Source organism: Aptenodytes forsteri, unplaced genomic scaffold (assembly GCF_000699145.1).
Source record: "Aptenodytes forsteri isolate BGI_AS27 unplaced genomic scaffold, ASM69914v1 Scaffold284, whole genome shotgun sequence".
NCBI classification, from domain to species: Eukaryota; Metazoa; Chordata; class Aves; order Sphenisciformes; family Spheniscidae; genus Aptenodytes; species Aptenodytes forsteri.
Genome location: NW_008794445.1, coordinates 2,380,384 through 2,397,412, shown reverse-complemented (window position 1 = coordinate 2,397,412; position 17,029 = coordinate 2,380,384). Strand labels below are relative to the sequence as shown.

Sequence of the window (17,029 nt, the reverse complement as noted above, 5' to 3'; positions counted from 1 at the left end):
CTCAAACGAAGTTTGTCACAACATATTCTTCTCTCATCCCTTGATCTCCGCTAGCTGTGGCTGCTCTTCTTCTGGAAACTGCCCTCATTTCTCTGCTACCGGCACAAAGCTGGCTTTCCCATTGGATGCGGGGCCTGGCTAACACTTGGACCTCACATCTCTCCCCTGTCCCATGTCTTGGTTTGTGTCACGGGCTATCGGCTGCTCTGAGAACCACAAAACCGGCACCCATCCGGCCATGGGGTGTGGGAGAGGCTGCGGCAAAAGGCTGGGTGCGGCAGTGTGCCTCCCAACTCCCCTGCATGGGGGGTCCTGCTAAGTCACGTCCCTCCCTCCCCCGCAGTGGGTTTGGCCAACAGCCTGCAGAGCTGTCCCTTTCTCCAGGAACTGCAGCCCCGCTCCAATGCCCCGGTTTGAGAAATTGGTCTAATTAGAGGAGAGTGAAATGCTTCTCCTGCTTGGAGAGCCGCAGGTCCCCAGCCTACTTAAAGCTCTGCATAAGACCATTAGCGCAACAACGTGTCTCCCCAGAACTACGCATTTGCTCGCATGCTTGGCAGGCGGCCGACCAGATGTAGCCAGGCTGTCTGGAGGTGCCAAGCATAACAATTAACAGCCGCTTTGTGGTGGGATTGGCAATGGCAGCTGCAAATCGCAGGCACGTTTGGCCGCCCACCTTGCTTCCAGGCGCAGCATAGTCCTCTTGCACCCCTCCAAGGGGCACTGCTGGGGGTCAAGGAGGTGACAGTGAGGGTCCCTTGGTGCCAAACAGCTGCGGGACCTCAGTGACTTACCGAAAACGAAATCCCATGGTGAAGGGCACCAGCTGATATGCATCTCAGCTAAATCATTGAATATTGTACCTTATTTCTGTCAAGGTGCTGTATCTGTTTGGGTTTTTTCATGCCGACTCAAGCTGCAGTTCTGCAAACATGGAGTAACTTCATCCAGGTGAACAGCCCTGTGGAGTTCGGGAGGGATGCTGCCACATTCCTTGCTTGCAGCAGCAGGCACAAGCTGCTTTATTAGGTCTTAATTATTTCCTTGCTATCCAAAATTCTTAAATTTGCCGCTAAAGGCAGATAGAAATAAAAATGTCGCGCTTTTGCAGCTCAGATATTTGCAGCCATGAATAATACACTCACACACTCATTTACTAATGGATACACTTCTCTAATTTCTTTCCCCCTCCAGACATTTGCAAAAGCTCCTTTCATTCCCATCACACCTTTAGCGAGCAGTAAGCCATTCTGTGTTTTGTTGCTCTTATCTCTTCTCTGAAAGCTTTTATTGACTGCATGCTGGTTTTGTCTCCTCACCTTTTCCATTTCCCATCTAGCCTTTTTTTTTTGCTGTTGTTGTTTCACGGCTTCAGATCTCCGAGAAGTCCCTTGTGGAGCTATTTTGGATATTTCTCACCGCAGCAGCTGAGAACTCCTGGAAAAGCGAATGACAGGAGCAATAAGGAGAAGCAGAGTTGGCTCCAGAATATGTTGGGATTAGGGGGGGGAGTGTTCGGTAAATTACTGAACTACCTGGATGAAGAATTCATCTCCAAAAGCTATTTTGCCTTAGTGCCTGACTCATTTACATTTAAGAGCTGTAAGTATTTTAGGGATGAGCTCTGAAGCTGCTTCTCTGCATATTTCTTGCTTCAAACAGAGAGAAGAGCCTCTTCCCTTTTCATACAGCACATGGCTGAAGGTAAAAAATGCTGTGGGTTGCAGGAGGGCCGGCTGGGTCCAGCCTCTATGCCGAACCAACAAGCAGTGCCCAGCAAGCCTGTTCAGAGGTGAGTTTTCGTTTCTGCCCTCACACCTGCGCTGTGGCAGGCACCCACAGCAAACCTTTAACCGAGGCTAAACTGGGTGACCTGGCTGGTTTGCTTTGCTTTGCCTAAAACTAGGCACAGAGGCATCCCTTTCCTGATGCGGGTGGCTGGTGTCCCTTGCATGGGGATTGCACAGTGGGTCTGAGGTGGAGATTTGGTCGAGACAAGGCACGGGGGCTCTCCCCCTCCCTCATATGGTCCCCATCTGCATGACGGCAATGTGAAATCACCCTCTCCCCAGCCATGGGAAGGGGACCCTGCCCAGCTGCCTCGGAGGTGATGGATGCACCAGTTTTTTGGGTGTTTCACTGAGCAGGTTTGCAGCCAGGACAGGGGTCGAGCAGCTCCGACACCGACAAGGGCAGGAGGAGCCCGCAGCGCATAGGCAAACAAGAGTGGCTACCTGTTTTGCTTCAACTGCCAGTTGCCGTTGGCTGGAGCAAGGGACTTTCCGAATCGCTGATGCATGAAACCACTAACAGCTCGGCTTTGATCCCCGTACTTGGAAAGGAGTCCTGAATTTTCCAAAGCAACCGACTCTCATCAGAGGTTTGCCCGATTTCGCTTTGGTTGGGAGATCTGTGCTGTATGTTCAGAAATGCCCAACTACCTCTAGGAACCTCAGTTTTGGATGACTGGGCTTGTGGCTGCTTTGGGAAATAACCCCCAGTGGCTTCCCGAGGTGTTTTGGTGGCTGTTGGCTGCCTTAGTGCCATGGTAACCAGAAGGGCTTTGTGCAGAAGTGTTTCTGTAGCTCCCAAAAGGAGAGGTGTAGGGTTGGCCGCCCTTCCAGAGCCTCTGGCTCTCCGAGCCTCGCCTTTCCTTGCTACCAGTCCTTTGGACATCAAGGCAGGTGGTTTGCCGAGGACCTTGCTCTGCAGAAAGAGGCTGGTGTTGCTCCCTGCCGTCACTTGGTTTTTGTAAGGCAGAGAAAAGCTCTTTGCCCAGCTCAGGCAAAACCAGCAGAAGAAATGCAGTTTCTAGGTCACGCTGTTCTTGAGAGATGAGGCAAAAAGAGAAAACAGGTTAGGAGACTCCCAAAACACCTAGCAGAGAGAGGGCCAGGCCCAAGCATTGCACAGCCCAGAAGATCGAGTCCTCTCTCATGTGCCTTGGAAACACCTCGTCCGACCTGCCTCCTGCTGTGGCCAGGTCCCTTCTCACAGGGCTCTTGCTGTTTGCAGCCCAGCGAGCCTGTGGTTAAGCTGCTGCTTGTTTGGGGGAAACGGAGAGGGGACGATTCACCTCCAAGCAAGAAGCCGTAACGCTGCATCCGTCCTATCCGCCCTGGCTCGCCGGAGCATTCCCAGGCTTTTTCTTTCCATGCTCCACTGGAGTCTAATCCTGCATGCAGAAAATTTCTCATGCTTTTTGCTCTTATTCCTCCAGGGCATCTGTTTTCTCTTCCATTCTGTCTGGCTGTTCAACAGCCTGAACTCAGTTACTCTAATCCCTCCATCTTCAGTGATGTTCTCAGCTCCACATAATAAATATTAACAGCTTACATGTATCTTGGGGTTCTTATGCAAGGACTCCAAATAGCTTTATGGTTCATATGCACATGGGGCTCACTTTATTCGCCAGCAAAAGACAGCCACCGATGAGACAGCAGTTGTTTAGCAACCTACAGCGACAACATACAATAGTTAAGATGGGAAGTGAAGATAAATATCGTATCCATTTGAAACTCCAGGAGGGGATTGGAGTTGGCAGAATATAAGTACTCATGCTGAATTTTAGCCAGAATACTCTGAATAGCATTCCTATGCTTACAGAAAGAGCTATAGGATTTAAAATACCTAACCCATCCCCGGAGGCTTATTTACAACTCATGTTAACAGCACTGACGTTTTAGGATGCCAGCGACGCTCTTAACCGGAGAAAGGCGAGTCACTTGAGTAATGAACTATACAGGATTACTCTAAAGCCCTTCCTCAGAATTTCTAGGGAAGGAAAAATCACACTATTATATATATAAACAACTATCTATTAGCTATCAAATTAAAAAATATTCGTATATTTTAGGCAGCTTCACCCTTCAGCTATGGCTATCTCTGCCCCATGATGACAGGAGGCCAATTGTGGCTTTTTTTTCAGTGGTGCCACAAACCCTTCTGCTATCTCCTAACACTCTCAAAACCTTAATGTGGTGGAAAAAAAAAAAGGGGAGAGAAGAGAGGAACACATTCCTTCCTCTTCAGAGCATGGCAGCTGAGGGAGCGCAGACTCTGGTTGAGGATGCTGCATTTCGCTTGCATGGTCCAGGGAGCATTGATAGCACTGAGTGACACTTGCTCACCGCGTGCCTCTTCCCTATTGGAAAGTCCAAGTGTGCCGAAAGCAACTGTGTGCGAAGAAAGAGTTGAATGGGAACAAACCAGCCCATGTTATCTTCAGCTGATGCTTCGGCTGCTGCAGAAAAGCCAAGCCCTGCGTGACTTGCCCACAGACCGGGTACCAGAGCTGAGCACTAACTGCCGGCCATGACCCTGCCTGGCTATCCTTCCGCTATTTAAAGGTTTTGTTATAAATGGGTGTGCTGCTCAGCTAACGGAGAGCTTAAAATAAAAAAGTCCCCAGTGATCCTTCAGCGGCAGAGACAGTGAGGACCTCAGTTTTAGGTGGCATCGAAGGGCCACCCGTGGCTGCAGACCCCCATACCCCAAGGCAGCCTGGGAGTTTCCAGGTCTCCCTCTGATGGCTTATTTCCACCCCAGGCTGGGGTGGACACGACCCTGCCAAGCATTTTTTGGAAACCGCCCTTTTTCAGTGCTGCAGAGGCCCCCCTGCTTGTCCTGGGACCGCAAGATGTATGGGGGGGCAGAAGGTGCAGACAGCTGCCAGCAAGGGCATCTCGCCAACACCTGCCGAGCCCCCTCCACCAGCGCTGGGTGCTCCCCACCAGGCTGCTGGAAAGGTTTCTCGGGGGAGAAGCAGGGAGGGACAGAAAATTAGGGATGGGAGGGACGATGGGGCATCTCCTGTCTCCCACCCAGGCACCCCCACCTGGTGAGGTGATAACGGTGGTTTGGGGAGGAGCAAGAGCACAAGCTGAGAGAAGGCTTTTGGGGATGGCTCAGGACGGAGGCACCGCTTCGACTCCAGAGGAACGCAAGCCCCAGCTCCGTACTGAAACCAGCCCCAACACGGCCTCCTCTTTCGGTCAGCACTTTCTGGTCCTCAAAGGCAGCAAGGAGTCTACAAAGCCCTTTCCAGTCTTTGCTGGGTTTTCTCCACGCCCCTGGTGTGCAGCGAGGTGCATATGGCTTCAGTCCTTCCCAAGAGCATCTAAAGCCTTTGCATCATCTTCGGCCCTGCTGAATCCTCAGCATGCTGCTTCAGCTCGGCTGCCCGCCCACCTCGCTGCCTGCCCGTGAGCACTGGGACCGGGACCTTCTCCCAGCCTGTCTCACCAGCCACAGCCTGAGCACCTCTAACGACCCTCAGCCAGCACCTGCAGCTCGGAGACTGCTCCCATTCCAGGGACAGGGCCTCTCGTTTATATCCTCGTCTCGCAGGGAGATAGCTCTTGAAAAATAAGATTAGCTGCCTTTACGGCAGACTTATTCTGCATATTCAGATCTTAATTTGCCAGCTCCTCTCCAGCAGTCTTGTGGTGCATAACTGCACTTTCTTTCTCTCTTTCTGCCTAGGACTTTACATTTCTAGTGGTTTTGAATTTCACTACACTGCAAAAAGGCCCCTGCTCTTGTTTCTCCAGATCGCTCTGGTTCTGTCCTCTTCCATCCACTCCTTCATTTTAAAGGGGCAGGGGAGAGGAGGTTTTTCAGCTGTCATTACAGGCTGCATCTTCCCATCACTCCCTAAGGACAATATTAACTACTGACATTTGCTCACAAGCCTCCTCCCCCCCAAAACGTTCAGTCTGTTTCTTTGACCTGGACTCCTAAGCCATGGCTTACATAGCATGTACAGAAAACCTGTTTTCCTCGTCTTTTTTCCAGTGGCTGTACAGACACAGCTTAGTGTGATCCACCCGCTCCTACCACTTTTATTTTTTTGTACTTCTTCAACTGGTAATTATGCCAAAGCATAAGTTTGTTTTGTGTGATCTGCTTTATATAAGTGTGTTTGGCAATTCTTAAACTTTTATCTGGAGCATCCACATGCTGGATTATTTCCCATTGGAACTGTTCTCGGTATAAGTTAGCAAATACCATAGATCAATGAGATGGGGGAATAAGCAAGAAAGACTTGTTTATACAGCTATTGAAATCCATGCCAGGTTAGGGAACGCAGAATAGGATAAAACCTCTTCAACTCCATTTTAATCCATACCAGGATCACACCATCCTATTAAATAGCCACACAACAACCTGGAGGAAAGGATAGGATCCTCAGGTCAAACAACATTTCGTAGCGGTCCCAGACAAGGCCAGGCTGGGCTCAGATACCTGAACTCCCTGCTCCTCGCAGGGCAGAGGCAAGGGCAGAGGACACGGGTGAGGGACTGCCAGCCCCTGCCTCGGTCAGCCTCGGGGACAAGGCACCAAACCTCACACAACTCTGCTGCCTTCCCCTCCACGCCACTGAACGCCACCTCCCTGGCAGGGTTGGAAGGGCCTCGACGGTAGGTGCCTGCGCCGGCACGTTCAGCACACCCAGCCTTCCTGGGAACTACAGGAGGGCAGGGAAACGCGAGCTTCTGCAGGCAGCCCAGCAGCCAAGAGCCCCACACGATTCACACGAAACCCCTCAGGGCAAAGCCGTGCCAGCGGGACCCTGGAGGGGGCAGTGGCAGAGAGCCACCCACCTACGTGCAAGGGATCCCTGCTGTGCCTTCCGACGAAACAGGTGTTTCTCACCGCTCTGATCCTGCCCACGTATTTCTCAGTGAACTCAGATCTTGCCTTGGGGCACTCGGTGCTATTTGATGTATCCAAAGGGATAAATCCCCCTCCATGCCTTGAATCTGCATGCACCAGGGCTTGGCTACGCACTGGTCTTAACTGTAGCATCCTCTGCTACTTCATCCTGATTCCTTCCCACTCCCCTTCTCCTTCCTAAGGTGACCAGCCTGGAAGCAAAAATATATCCAGGAAGGAACCCAGGCCGGTTCCCCCACTTGCCCTTTCTCCTGTAATCTCTAGCCCTCTTGGCTTCGCCTGGTGCCTTATCACAACTCCCCACGGAGGCACCGGGCACTGCGGCACAGCAGTCACCCCCGAGGCCTCCCCCGCTGTTTGCTGGGGAAAGGCTCCTTCCCCAGGGAGCCAGCGAGGCAAGCTGAAGGGAAAGGCTGGAGCAGGGAGGGAAGAGGCTCGCTTGCCGCCTGCCGTCAGAAGCCTGAACTGAAGAGGAAGATCGCCATGATCCCGACGCCTCCGCCAGCTAGTCCAGGCCTCAGCTGACCCGATGCGTAGCCAGCAGACCGCCAAGACCCCTCCTCTCCTCGCTGCCCACCTCTCTGCTCCGACACGAGGCTGCACAACTGCATCAAGGCAGCCGCATCACGACATAGTTTTGGTTCTATCCACGTGTAACTTCCTGCTGTGCACTACCAGAAGCCTGTACAGGAAAACTGCGTTACAAACTCCACCTGCCCGCTACAACTTTCCAGGTGGCCCGCATTAGGGGAAACGATGTGCATTTTGCCTACAAAAACCAATAATCTGAATTTATAGTTTAACTCCAAGCCATAATCCAGTGCCAAAGCTCAGCAAATAAGTAAGCGTGGGACAAAGACCTTACGCTTTTAAGTCACCTGCAAGGGCTCAGGCCACTTTTACAACAGAAGCTTGTCTGCTGCAAGGTGCAACCCTCTGTTCTGGAGGAACAGAGGGTTTCACCAGGAAGAGCTGTCACACCCACACATGACATTGTAAGGAAGAGAACAAGCCACATAGGTGCCAATGCATGTAGCTATAAGTTATTTATTCTGCAAAATAGAGGTATCTTCTATGGAGTTGAACACTGGAATCACAGCATTATGAATTGAGTTGTGGAAACATTATGACAGCACACACACACACACACGCAGGCACACACACGTACACCTACACACGCGCGCACACGCAGCCTTTGTACAGGCCCCCACTCTTGCATTATCCAGAGGGAGCCCTCTCTGCACCTTTATTTGCAAAACCTGCAACGAGGGTTGCATTCAAGACCCCTTCCCCCATTCACAGGGCTTCCGAGGGAACGAGGTTGGTCAGGATTGGGTGCATGGCACGGGCAACACGTGTGTAGAGAGCGCTGCACACGCTCCCCAGCCCAGTGTTCAGCACATCCTGGATAGGAATTAACTCTCGACAGAACACAGCCCTCGGTGGAGCGCTCTCATTCTTGCCTCAGTCTTTGCTCACGCAGCCAAGCGCGGGGTGTCTGGAGGAGGCAGATTTCCACGTTAGGACACAGTCAGTGCTCCCTGCTCGCCATGGTCCATGTTCCAAAGCCGGTAAAACTCTGCAAAATCCACATAGGGCTCCACACGCCCATCTTCATCTGGCTGGAGTGAGTGGGTGGGTCGGGAGCGGAAGAGACCCCCGTCTGAACTTGAGCTGCTACTCTGCGTGTGAGTATTAGTCGACTGGAGCGTCACAGTTGGACTTTGGCTATGGAGAGGAAAAGAGAGAGAGAGAACACAAATATCTTTATTTTTCCCCATCTGATGCTTTGGACAAGAAAAGCACCAGAACAAGTGCCAGTTTTTTCACCGATCGTGCTATCCTCAGCAAACAGGTAAAAAGCTGCAGTCTCTTGCTCTATCGGAGCACTAGAGGTGTTGAGAACTGCTTGGAATCGATGAACACCAAAGATATCTGATTCACATTTAACTGGAGGACCTTAAGTACAAGCAGGCGTCTGAGAACAGAGGAGAGGAAACTGGAAAACAAACTGAAAAAAACCCCAAAATAATAAAAAAAAAAAAAAGGCATGCACTCTGCTGGCCTCCCCATACCCATACAGTATGAGCTTTACGGGAAGAGTCTGGCAGCAAGGAAAGCTATTCTTGCGTGACCTGTGTTGCAGCCAAAGCAGCTCTAGTGCGTCAGCCTCATTGTTTCTGGAGCTACCAGAACACAATAACCAGAGCGTTTCTTCACTTTGCAGTGTGTACATACACCACCCTGTGCCAAAGGCTGAACCTAAACGAGAGCTACTAACTAGTACGATCCTGCAAAGTGGATTCGAATAGGATCCAATTCTAACCTTTATCCTTTTTTTCTACCCTGGCCTCTGAGCAAGCCAACTTGCAGCCTCTCCAGCAGCCTTACAGCTGATGTGCATAGCCCCTCTTCCTTATTAAAATGAAGGGCACCCGCACTCCCTCCACGCACAGCACCCAACACACTTGGCACCCAAAATCCAAAGAGAAGGGCTGCTCGCTGCCAGAGTGCCCTCCGCAAACGGCAGCAGATGCTGCTCCCAAGGCATGTTCCCAGAGCCGGCTTCAGAGCTGCTCGCTTTACTCATTCCCACTCCTCACACAATCGCTCTCCAGCTAACACGTTATGCTGGCTGTCAGTACTGCAGTCAGGAGGGCCACACTCCAAATAAGGGAATGACTGACAGGTAACTGACAGATGTCTCTCTGCTTTTCAACCACTTTACACAGTGTGAGGTTCATGGAAAAACTGCAGGTAGCAAGAGAGCAGGGCTTTTACTTAGTGAGGGTGGGGGTGGCTTCATCCAGAGTTGAGCTGCTGTGGGCACCATTGACCATCTGGCCTTGGGAAGGCATGACAAGAGACAGCGTGACACTCGTCTTGCTTGTGCTTTGGGAGCTGGAATACGGCACAGAGACTGGGTAGACACGGCCTCCTGAGAAGGGAGAAAACAAGAGTTATAAAATGCAGTTGAGGCATGAGTGACCGGGGGTGCACAGCGGCAAAGAAAGGCCAAAGAACCCAAGAATTTATATTGAACTGCCCTTCGTAGATGCTGTACTGTGTTCTGTCAAATTGTCACAGACTCTACGTCTCAGAAGCCAATAATCCCCTTAATAAGAAAATTCCTTCTACACTGAGTATCTCCTCTCCTGATGCTAGGTCAGTGCTGGATCGATCAAGAATCTTACCTTCCACCCTCCGTTTTGTTTCATTCTCTCCCCAACATACCTTGCGTTGGTGTCAGTGTGGGCTGGCTCATCTCACCCAGGGGGTACCCAAAATTCCTCACGAGCAGCGTCATGTCTTCATGCCGGGGACAGAACTTGGACCGTTCCCCACCACTGGCAAAAGTGTCACAGTGTATCCGCTTAACCCGATCCACTACCGCTTGTGCCACAGCATCCAGCGACGTCTGCTTGGCAAACTCTGTGGCTATCATGGCTGCAATTTCCTGAGCAGAGAAGGGGAAAAAAAAAAAAAAAAAAAAAGAAAAAAGAGGAAGGATGTTTAGGAGATTTTGGAGGAATCCTTTTCCTGCCACCTGATGTAAGAGTTTTTATGGCAACTCATCCGACTGCGATGCTTGCCAGTCTCACCTGCTGATATGTGCCCTTGTGCCTTGAATCATCCCATTCCCTTTAATGGGCTACTCCTAAGGGACAGGCAGCTGCCTAGAAGAACTGGCTCGGCAAAGCAGCTTCCATATTATTACAGACTGGACTGGGGTGGCACAGGCATTCAACCTGGCCAGCACTCACGGGACAGATGAGGAGAAAAGTCTGCATGAGAGCAGCTGACACCGACGGAGTGAGTCAATAGCCAAGGGAACGTTTCCCGTGCGAGCAGGCTCACCTGGTTGGCCTGCCCAGGCCCATGAGCTGCCTCCAGCGCTTTGTAGAGCCCTTCAGACATGAGCACCAAGAAGCCGGTCACCCCATCCAGCGAGTGCCCTCCGTGGATTTCAGGCTCTGCTATGATGGGCTTAGATTTAGCAGCACTGGAAAGAGATGGTGTTATATATTAAATGGTGACATAGTAGGTGAGAATGGAGGGGTCATGAAGAAAAGGAGGGCTTGAAACCACAAAGTTGAGTTTTTCTGACCTGAGCAGTTCAATATCAGTATAGCCATATTTGACTTTGTAATCTCCAATGCGCCGAGTGCTTTCCTGCCCGCGAATAGTTCCCACTTGTTTTATTTTCCCTGCATCCAAGCCTGCCAGATTGAAAACCAAAAAACTTTAATTGACTTTGGGAAACTTGCAGGACTTCTTCTAGTTACACTGTCAGGAATGAGAAAAGAAATATCCACAGCTAAAGAAAATTGTAAGACAAAACAAGATGCCAAAGAATCATCAGGAGCCCAACAGGGAGAAAAGGAAGAGCAGTTTGCTCTGTTCCAAGGGACACCTTTTCATTAGTTGTAATCTGGGAAGGAGAGAGAAGAAGAGAAATACACACAGCCCGACATGCACACTCTGAATGCAACGGTCGGCCCTGAGACAAAGCCCACATCCTGGTCCAAAGCCACTGGTGGCAGCTGGCCTGGGAGCACAGGCATTTGCTGAAAAGGTAGGGGAACATCTGTGCCTGTCAGCTCTGGGCTTGCGATGGGAGGAGAAGGCAGGAAGGAGGAAAACATACGTGAAGGATTCTGCTTTTTCTTCCGCCTATGATTGATCCCTGCTCCTAAATGCCACATGACAATTTCACTAGTACACTCGATTGCAGAGGGAGAAAAGGGGAACTATCTACAAGAGGCACTGAATTTGCTCAAGTGCTCAAACTAATGTGGGCTACTCCTAAAATAAGGACAATGACCAAACAAGTATTTATTTAAACAAATTTAAGGGGATATACCTCTGGCAGGGGCTAGGAAGGAATCCCATCTTGAAGAAGGTTCTAACAGGGACCATCTGGGTGCGGCTACTATTTGAGGCAGGATTCAGAACAGATGAGCCATTTACCTGTTCTGTTCTGGCAATTCCCCTTCCCTGGTTATACCTAGAGCTAACAGGCAGAAAATGTTATTTTGAGATTTTATCTAGGGATGACTGTCCTCAGTACAAGGTGAAGGCAGGGGTCCAACTGAAACTCTCCCTCTGAGTCAAACCAAGCCTCACTGCACAGATGGCTCTACACCTACCCCAGCAGTAACACACAACTCTGCCATCTGCTGCAGACCAAAGCTGACTCATCAACATGGCCTGGCTCATTTGCCAGCTCCTGGCAGGGGGATACATGCTATCGACAGACACAAATGCAGGGAGGCTTGCAGCACGCCAGGAAGGTTGTGTCTAAATCACAGCAACTCTCCTGGAGCACTGAACAAGCTGCAATGTGCTGGGTGAAGAGCCACGAAGGCTTAAGACCTCTCCCTCCCTTCCCCCAGGAGAGGTGCGACACAGGCACCACCATGACAAACACTATCCCCACTACCTCTTATCACTATGCTTCAACCTAGCCCTACAACAACCTCCTTTGGGCCCCCAAAACAGCCTGTGCACACTAGCTTGTTCCACAGGCTCTCCCTTCTGCTGGGACTGCCAGCAGGAGAGCCACTGCTGCGCCATGTTAAGGTCGGTATTTCTAGCAGATCCCTGTTCTGCTATGGACTGCAGCTAAATTCTGCATTTTTGGCAGTAGAAAGGCAGTCAAAGGGTCTCTTTCCCTGGATTCTTGTGTTCAGTCTTCTGCTTCACAGCACATACCCCTATTGCAGGAGTATGAGTAAAAAAGGAAATGGAGGAGAAATAGAAAAAAACCCAAGACCTGGCAGCAGAAAATTACCACATCAATAGCCTCTCCAGGTAAGAATGTATCTACCAGGTGAACCTAATGAAGAATGCTAAGTTAGATCTACCTAAAGAAAGGTACAGAACATTAAGTATCTCAATAAGAAGAATTCAGTACTAGCAATCACACAAGTGGTCTGGGCTAGTTCTAGGCAAAGAAAGAAAACATGTCATACACTGTAAAAGAAAAGGGAAATTGCCTAAAGCAAAATGTCAGCATTAGAGTTCAATAGTTACTGATGTGAGAGCAGTAAATGTCAGTGCTTGGCCTGGCTCTGTCTGAAGCATAGCTGGTTTTTTTGCAGCAGCTTGTACAAAGGCATATTGAAACACACCATCCCAAGGGTGCAGCATCACACAGAACTTAACCCAGCATAACTGTGGTTTGCCTCCAAAGGAGCAGTCATATACTGTCCATCCCGCTTCTACCCTCTGGCTGTGTGCTTCCACTCCTGCCTTCCTATCGACTCCAGCAATCACACAGCTGGAGGGCAAATCAATGTCAGTTTGGCAGTCGGACACGAAACTAACTCTCAAAACTTGAAAAAAAATGGACAGTTTTCTGCTGGTTCAGTGAGCTGAACTTACTCTGTAACCTCACAATGGCTAGATATGCAGGAAAAGGCGGCACTGAACTTGTCATTTGAAACTACAATAAGCTTCTTTTTGTGGTCATTTATTGTTTCCAGTGGCTTGAGTCATTCCTGGTGCCCCAGATAAATGGAGGCATACGATGTTCTCAGATAAGAACATGAAACCCAACACTCACCCAGCTGGGAGAAGCGAAAAAGTTCATCCTCATTCTCTGTTGTGTGGTCCACGTTGAGCTGAGTCACCTGCAGCCCATCCACCGTGGACTTGCATAACAGTGCCCGATTGGTACCTGCAGTGGGAGCAGCGAGATGAGGCACCAGATAGCTCTGCTGTTAAGAAGGAGAACATATCCAAATGGAAAAGGAACAGGAGAGGGGAATAAAGACAGAAAAGAAGAGAAAGGCTCATGTACTGTCTCATCATGATCTCCAAAAAGTAGCCTTGCTAGCAGCATAGTACACCTGCTAGGCAGCTCTTCATCCAGGCCTGAGCTGGTACCTCACAAGAAAGCTCTCCACTTCTCAGTGAACCTGCACTACTGCCTCTCAACCCGTTTTCCCCTCTGTTCTTTGGTCATACACATTGCAACAGCCAACATCTGCAGAGATAAAGAGCCAGGCTGATTTCAAGTGCTCCTATAAGTAACAAGCATATCGCTCCTTGGCCACAGACCAAGGAAACTGTCCCCCACATTCAAATTTCTTTCACTTCCTAGAACCGCAGCCATCCTCAGAAACGCCTAGACTGAGGTGCTGACAAAAAACAACTCACCCACATTGGCAATATAGAGCTTGTTGTTGAGAACAACAGCCACAATAGCCATGGCTCCTCCGGAGATCTCCTGCTCTACAGCCTTCAACCTCTCCACAATCTTCTGGTACTGAGGCGGCAGCTGGTGGTGAGGGACACCCTGGAACCCAAAGCGAGGGGGAAGCTTAAACACACAGTCCACAACACAGAAACCACAGCTAGAATCAAAATTCTGTAGGGAAGGGACTCGTCTTGGCATGTCTTAGCCTCATGCCAAGACTGTGCAAGACATACAATTATTTGTTCAATCCTAACAAATGACACGGCTCCAATAAGATTCTGGAGATGACAGTCCAGTTCACCTGAAGAACAGAATCCACATCTGTCCAGATGCCATGCAAATTTGAGGCCTTGCCTCTCATCTGCATCATATAGCTTTGTCCTGGAAGAGCCACACATACAGGCTGAACTCCTCTCCACGATACATTCAGTTCCTTACAAAGATAACCAATGATGGGTCTAATTAGCGCCAGTATGAACAGTGGAAACTCTGGGAAATGGACCAAGACGCTCGCTTTACTTCACGCAAGCTCCCAGAAGAGAACAACAGAGAAATAATTTTCAATTACAGCCTCCCTTGGACCAGACTGACTAATATGCCCAAGACTCATCCAGCAATCTCTGTTCTTAAGGCTACATTACCTCTGGTAGCTGGGACTGCAGGCTTGCCTTCTCTGCCAAGGCATCATCAATGGACTCCAGGAAACTTCTTTCTACCACATCAAAAGCCTAAAAAAGGCCATAAAGAGAAACTAAGCTCTTATCCAATACCTACAGACCTTTGAGGCTACCCATCCCCACCTCCCTGAGACTGGCTCACAGTGGTTGATCACTGTACATACAGACATTCAAGGATCACTGCGTCACATTGAAACACAATTATTTTAGCACAGCTAGTTAACAGCTTGTAAAAACAATCTGCAATTACTCACAACAGGAGACAAAACCATAAAAATTACATTCAAAGCAATGTCAGAGACCTATCTGATTTTGCGTGTTGATGTCCTGGTTTCAGCAGGGATAGAGTTAATTTCCTTCCTAGTAGCTGGTACAGTGCTGTGTTTTGGATTTAGGATGAGAACAAAGTTGATAACACACACATGTTTTAGTTGTTGCTAGGTAGTGTTTACACTAGTCAAGGACTTTTTAGTTTTCCATGCTCTACTGACTGAGAAGGCTGGAGGTGCACAAGAAGCTGGGAGGGGGCACAGCCAAACTGGCCAAAGGGACATTCCATACCATGTGACGTCATGCTCAGTACATAAACTGGGGAAAGCTGGCCGGGGGGGCCACTGCTTGGGGACTGGCTGGGCATCATTTGGCGGGTGGTGAGCAATCGTACTGTGCATCACTTGCTTTGTGTATTATTATTATTATCATATTATTATCATTTTATTTCAATTATTAAACTGTTTTTATCTCAACCCATGAGTTTTTCTCACTTGTGCTCTTCCCATTCTCTCCCCCATCCCACCGGGGGGGGGAGCGAGCGAGCGGCTGCGTGGGGCTCAGTTGCCGACTGAGGTTAAACCATGACAGTTGATTATAAAAACTTGTCTATCACTCAAGAAAGCGCACTCACAAATCCATCTCCCCACACATTAACTTCCACCTTTCACTCATTGTCATCTCCTTCACAGGCTGGCTTGCTCCTACAAATCCAGTGAAGGCCAGCTGCAGCTTCCCGGAGAGCTCTCAGCAGTGTGCTGACAGAACCAGGGGGACAGATGGGTATGAGGTGGGAGTGACACAAAGCTCTACAGCTGCTCAGGATGAGTGCAATCACAACCATTGGCAGATGTTTCAAACCCCCACAGAAACCAGATGCTGCTCCCCTGGTGGCAAAAAGAGGAGGCGGGTAGTGTGAGAAGCAGGAGCCATTCCCAGCCAAAGCTTCTTTACCTGCAGCAGAACTCGGCGCACATCAGCATCGCTGTGATCTGCGTGTAGCTGGCCCAGCAGCAATTCTGCAGAAAGCCTCTGACCCACGAAGTTGGTGACTCGATTGCCATCATAGCCATTGAAAACACCATAGAGGTAGCAGTTGTTCTCACTCCTGTCAAAGAGGGCACAAGCAAAGAGATCACAGATGTCTGTGAGACAGAGACATACGTAAAAAGTTCCTCTAGACACCTCCTGCATGCTCTTCTTCTGAGTCCTGTGTGACAAACTAAATACCACTTTTACCTGCCCTTACATCTGCAGGAGTCTGTGTCCCAGCTGCAACCCACTTACCTGAATTTTAACCAGTTATCTTCCAAGGGGTGACCCTCTGTCCCCTTGCCATCTGCACTGTAGGAACGGTTTGGAGCTGAGCCCACCCCAGAGAGATGGCAGGATGGTAAGTCGTCTGTCCAACTGGGCTGCTGTTCCTGGGAGACAAAAAGAGGAAAGAGACTATGTAAACCCCAAGCAGCCTGAAGTGAGGATGCTGGTCCAGTGTGGGGTTACAAGTCCATCTCTACCCTTCTCCCTTTGCTAACAGGGTAGCACACTACCCCAGCCAATAACTTCATATTCCCTGCTGCAGAACTGGATCACTTACCACTTCCTTTCCCTCTGAAGCTGAGCTCTGGCTGCACCTCCAGCTGTTGCTAACAAGAAACCTGAAGTGAAATTTGCACCCGAGTTTTACACTCGATACACCACAGCACTAGCTATTCATTTGATGAATCAGACCCTCACACACCCATGGCACAGGAGTACAGGGAAGGCTCTGGTTCCCCACTGGAGTACACTCACCCAGGACAAGGGGACTGGGGCCCTGCCGCTGCCAGCAATGAGAGGCATCTCTGGGGCCACCATCTCCCTGGCACACACTGTGTGTACACACACACAGCCTGCAAACGCCTGCTGCCCCCTCACGCAGCGGAGCACCCCGAAGCCGGCAGCACAGGCACGGCCCCCCCAGCCACCTGCCGCCCCCCACCAGTCCCACAACGCTGCAAAGCGGCAGGCCAGCCCAGGGCGCGGATCGATGAGCACGCAGGGCCACCCCCCCAGGCTGGGCTCCCCTGCCCCCAGGCTGCACAGGAGGCGGGGGACAGCAAACCCACCTCCCCACTGAGGGGGGACGCTTCCCGCCCTCGCGGGCCTCCCCCCCCCCCCACCGCACTGCGGGGGGGGGGGGGGGTGGGGGCGCGCGGCC

At 50.4% G+C, this 17,029-nt stretch overlaps 1 protein-coding gene across 1 annotated transcript in view; it reads right to left on the bottom strand.

The window, feature by feature from the left end:
* Positions 1-7,696: 7,696 nt before the first annotated feature.
* The window catches only part of TAB1 (TGF-beta activated kinase 1 (MAP3K7) binding protein 1), a 10,495-nt gene continuing 1,162 nt past the window's right edge, over positions 7,697-17,029 (bottom strand). The window contains exons 2-12 of the mRNA XM_009290114.1: positions 16,427-16,487; positions 16,117-16,253; positions 15,784-15,937; positions 14,524-14,610; positions 13,843-13,981; positions 13,247-13,360; positions 10,787-10,898; positions 10,537-10,681; positions 9,913-10,135; positions 9,460-9,616; positions 7,697-8,406 (exon numbers count right to left, since the gene is read on the bottom strand). Coding sequence (XP_009288389.1) covers positions 8,199-8,406; positions 9,460-9,616; positions 9,913-10,135; positions 10,537-10,681; positions 10,787-10,898; positions 13,247-13,360; positions 13,843-13,981; positions 14,524-14,610; positions 15,784-15,937; positions 16,117-16,253; positions 16,427-16,487 — 1,537 coding nt within the window. The 3' untranslated portion in view covers positions 7,697-8,198. The remainder of the gene's footprint in view (positions 8,407-9,459; positions 9,617-9,912; positions 10,136-10,536; positions 10,682-10,786; positions 10,899-13,246; positions 13,361-13,842; positions 13,982-14,523; positions 14,611-15,783; positions 15,938-16,116; positions 16,254-16,426; positions 16,488-17,029) is intronic.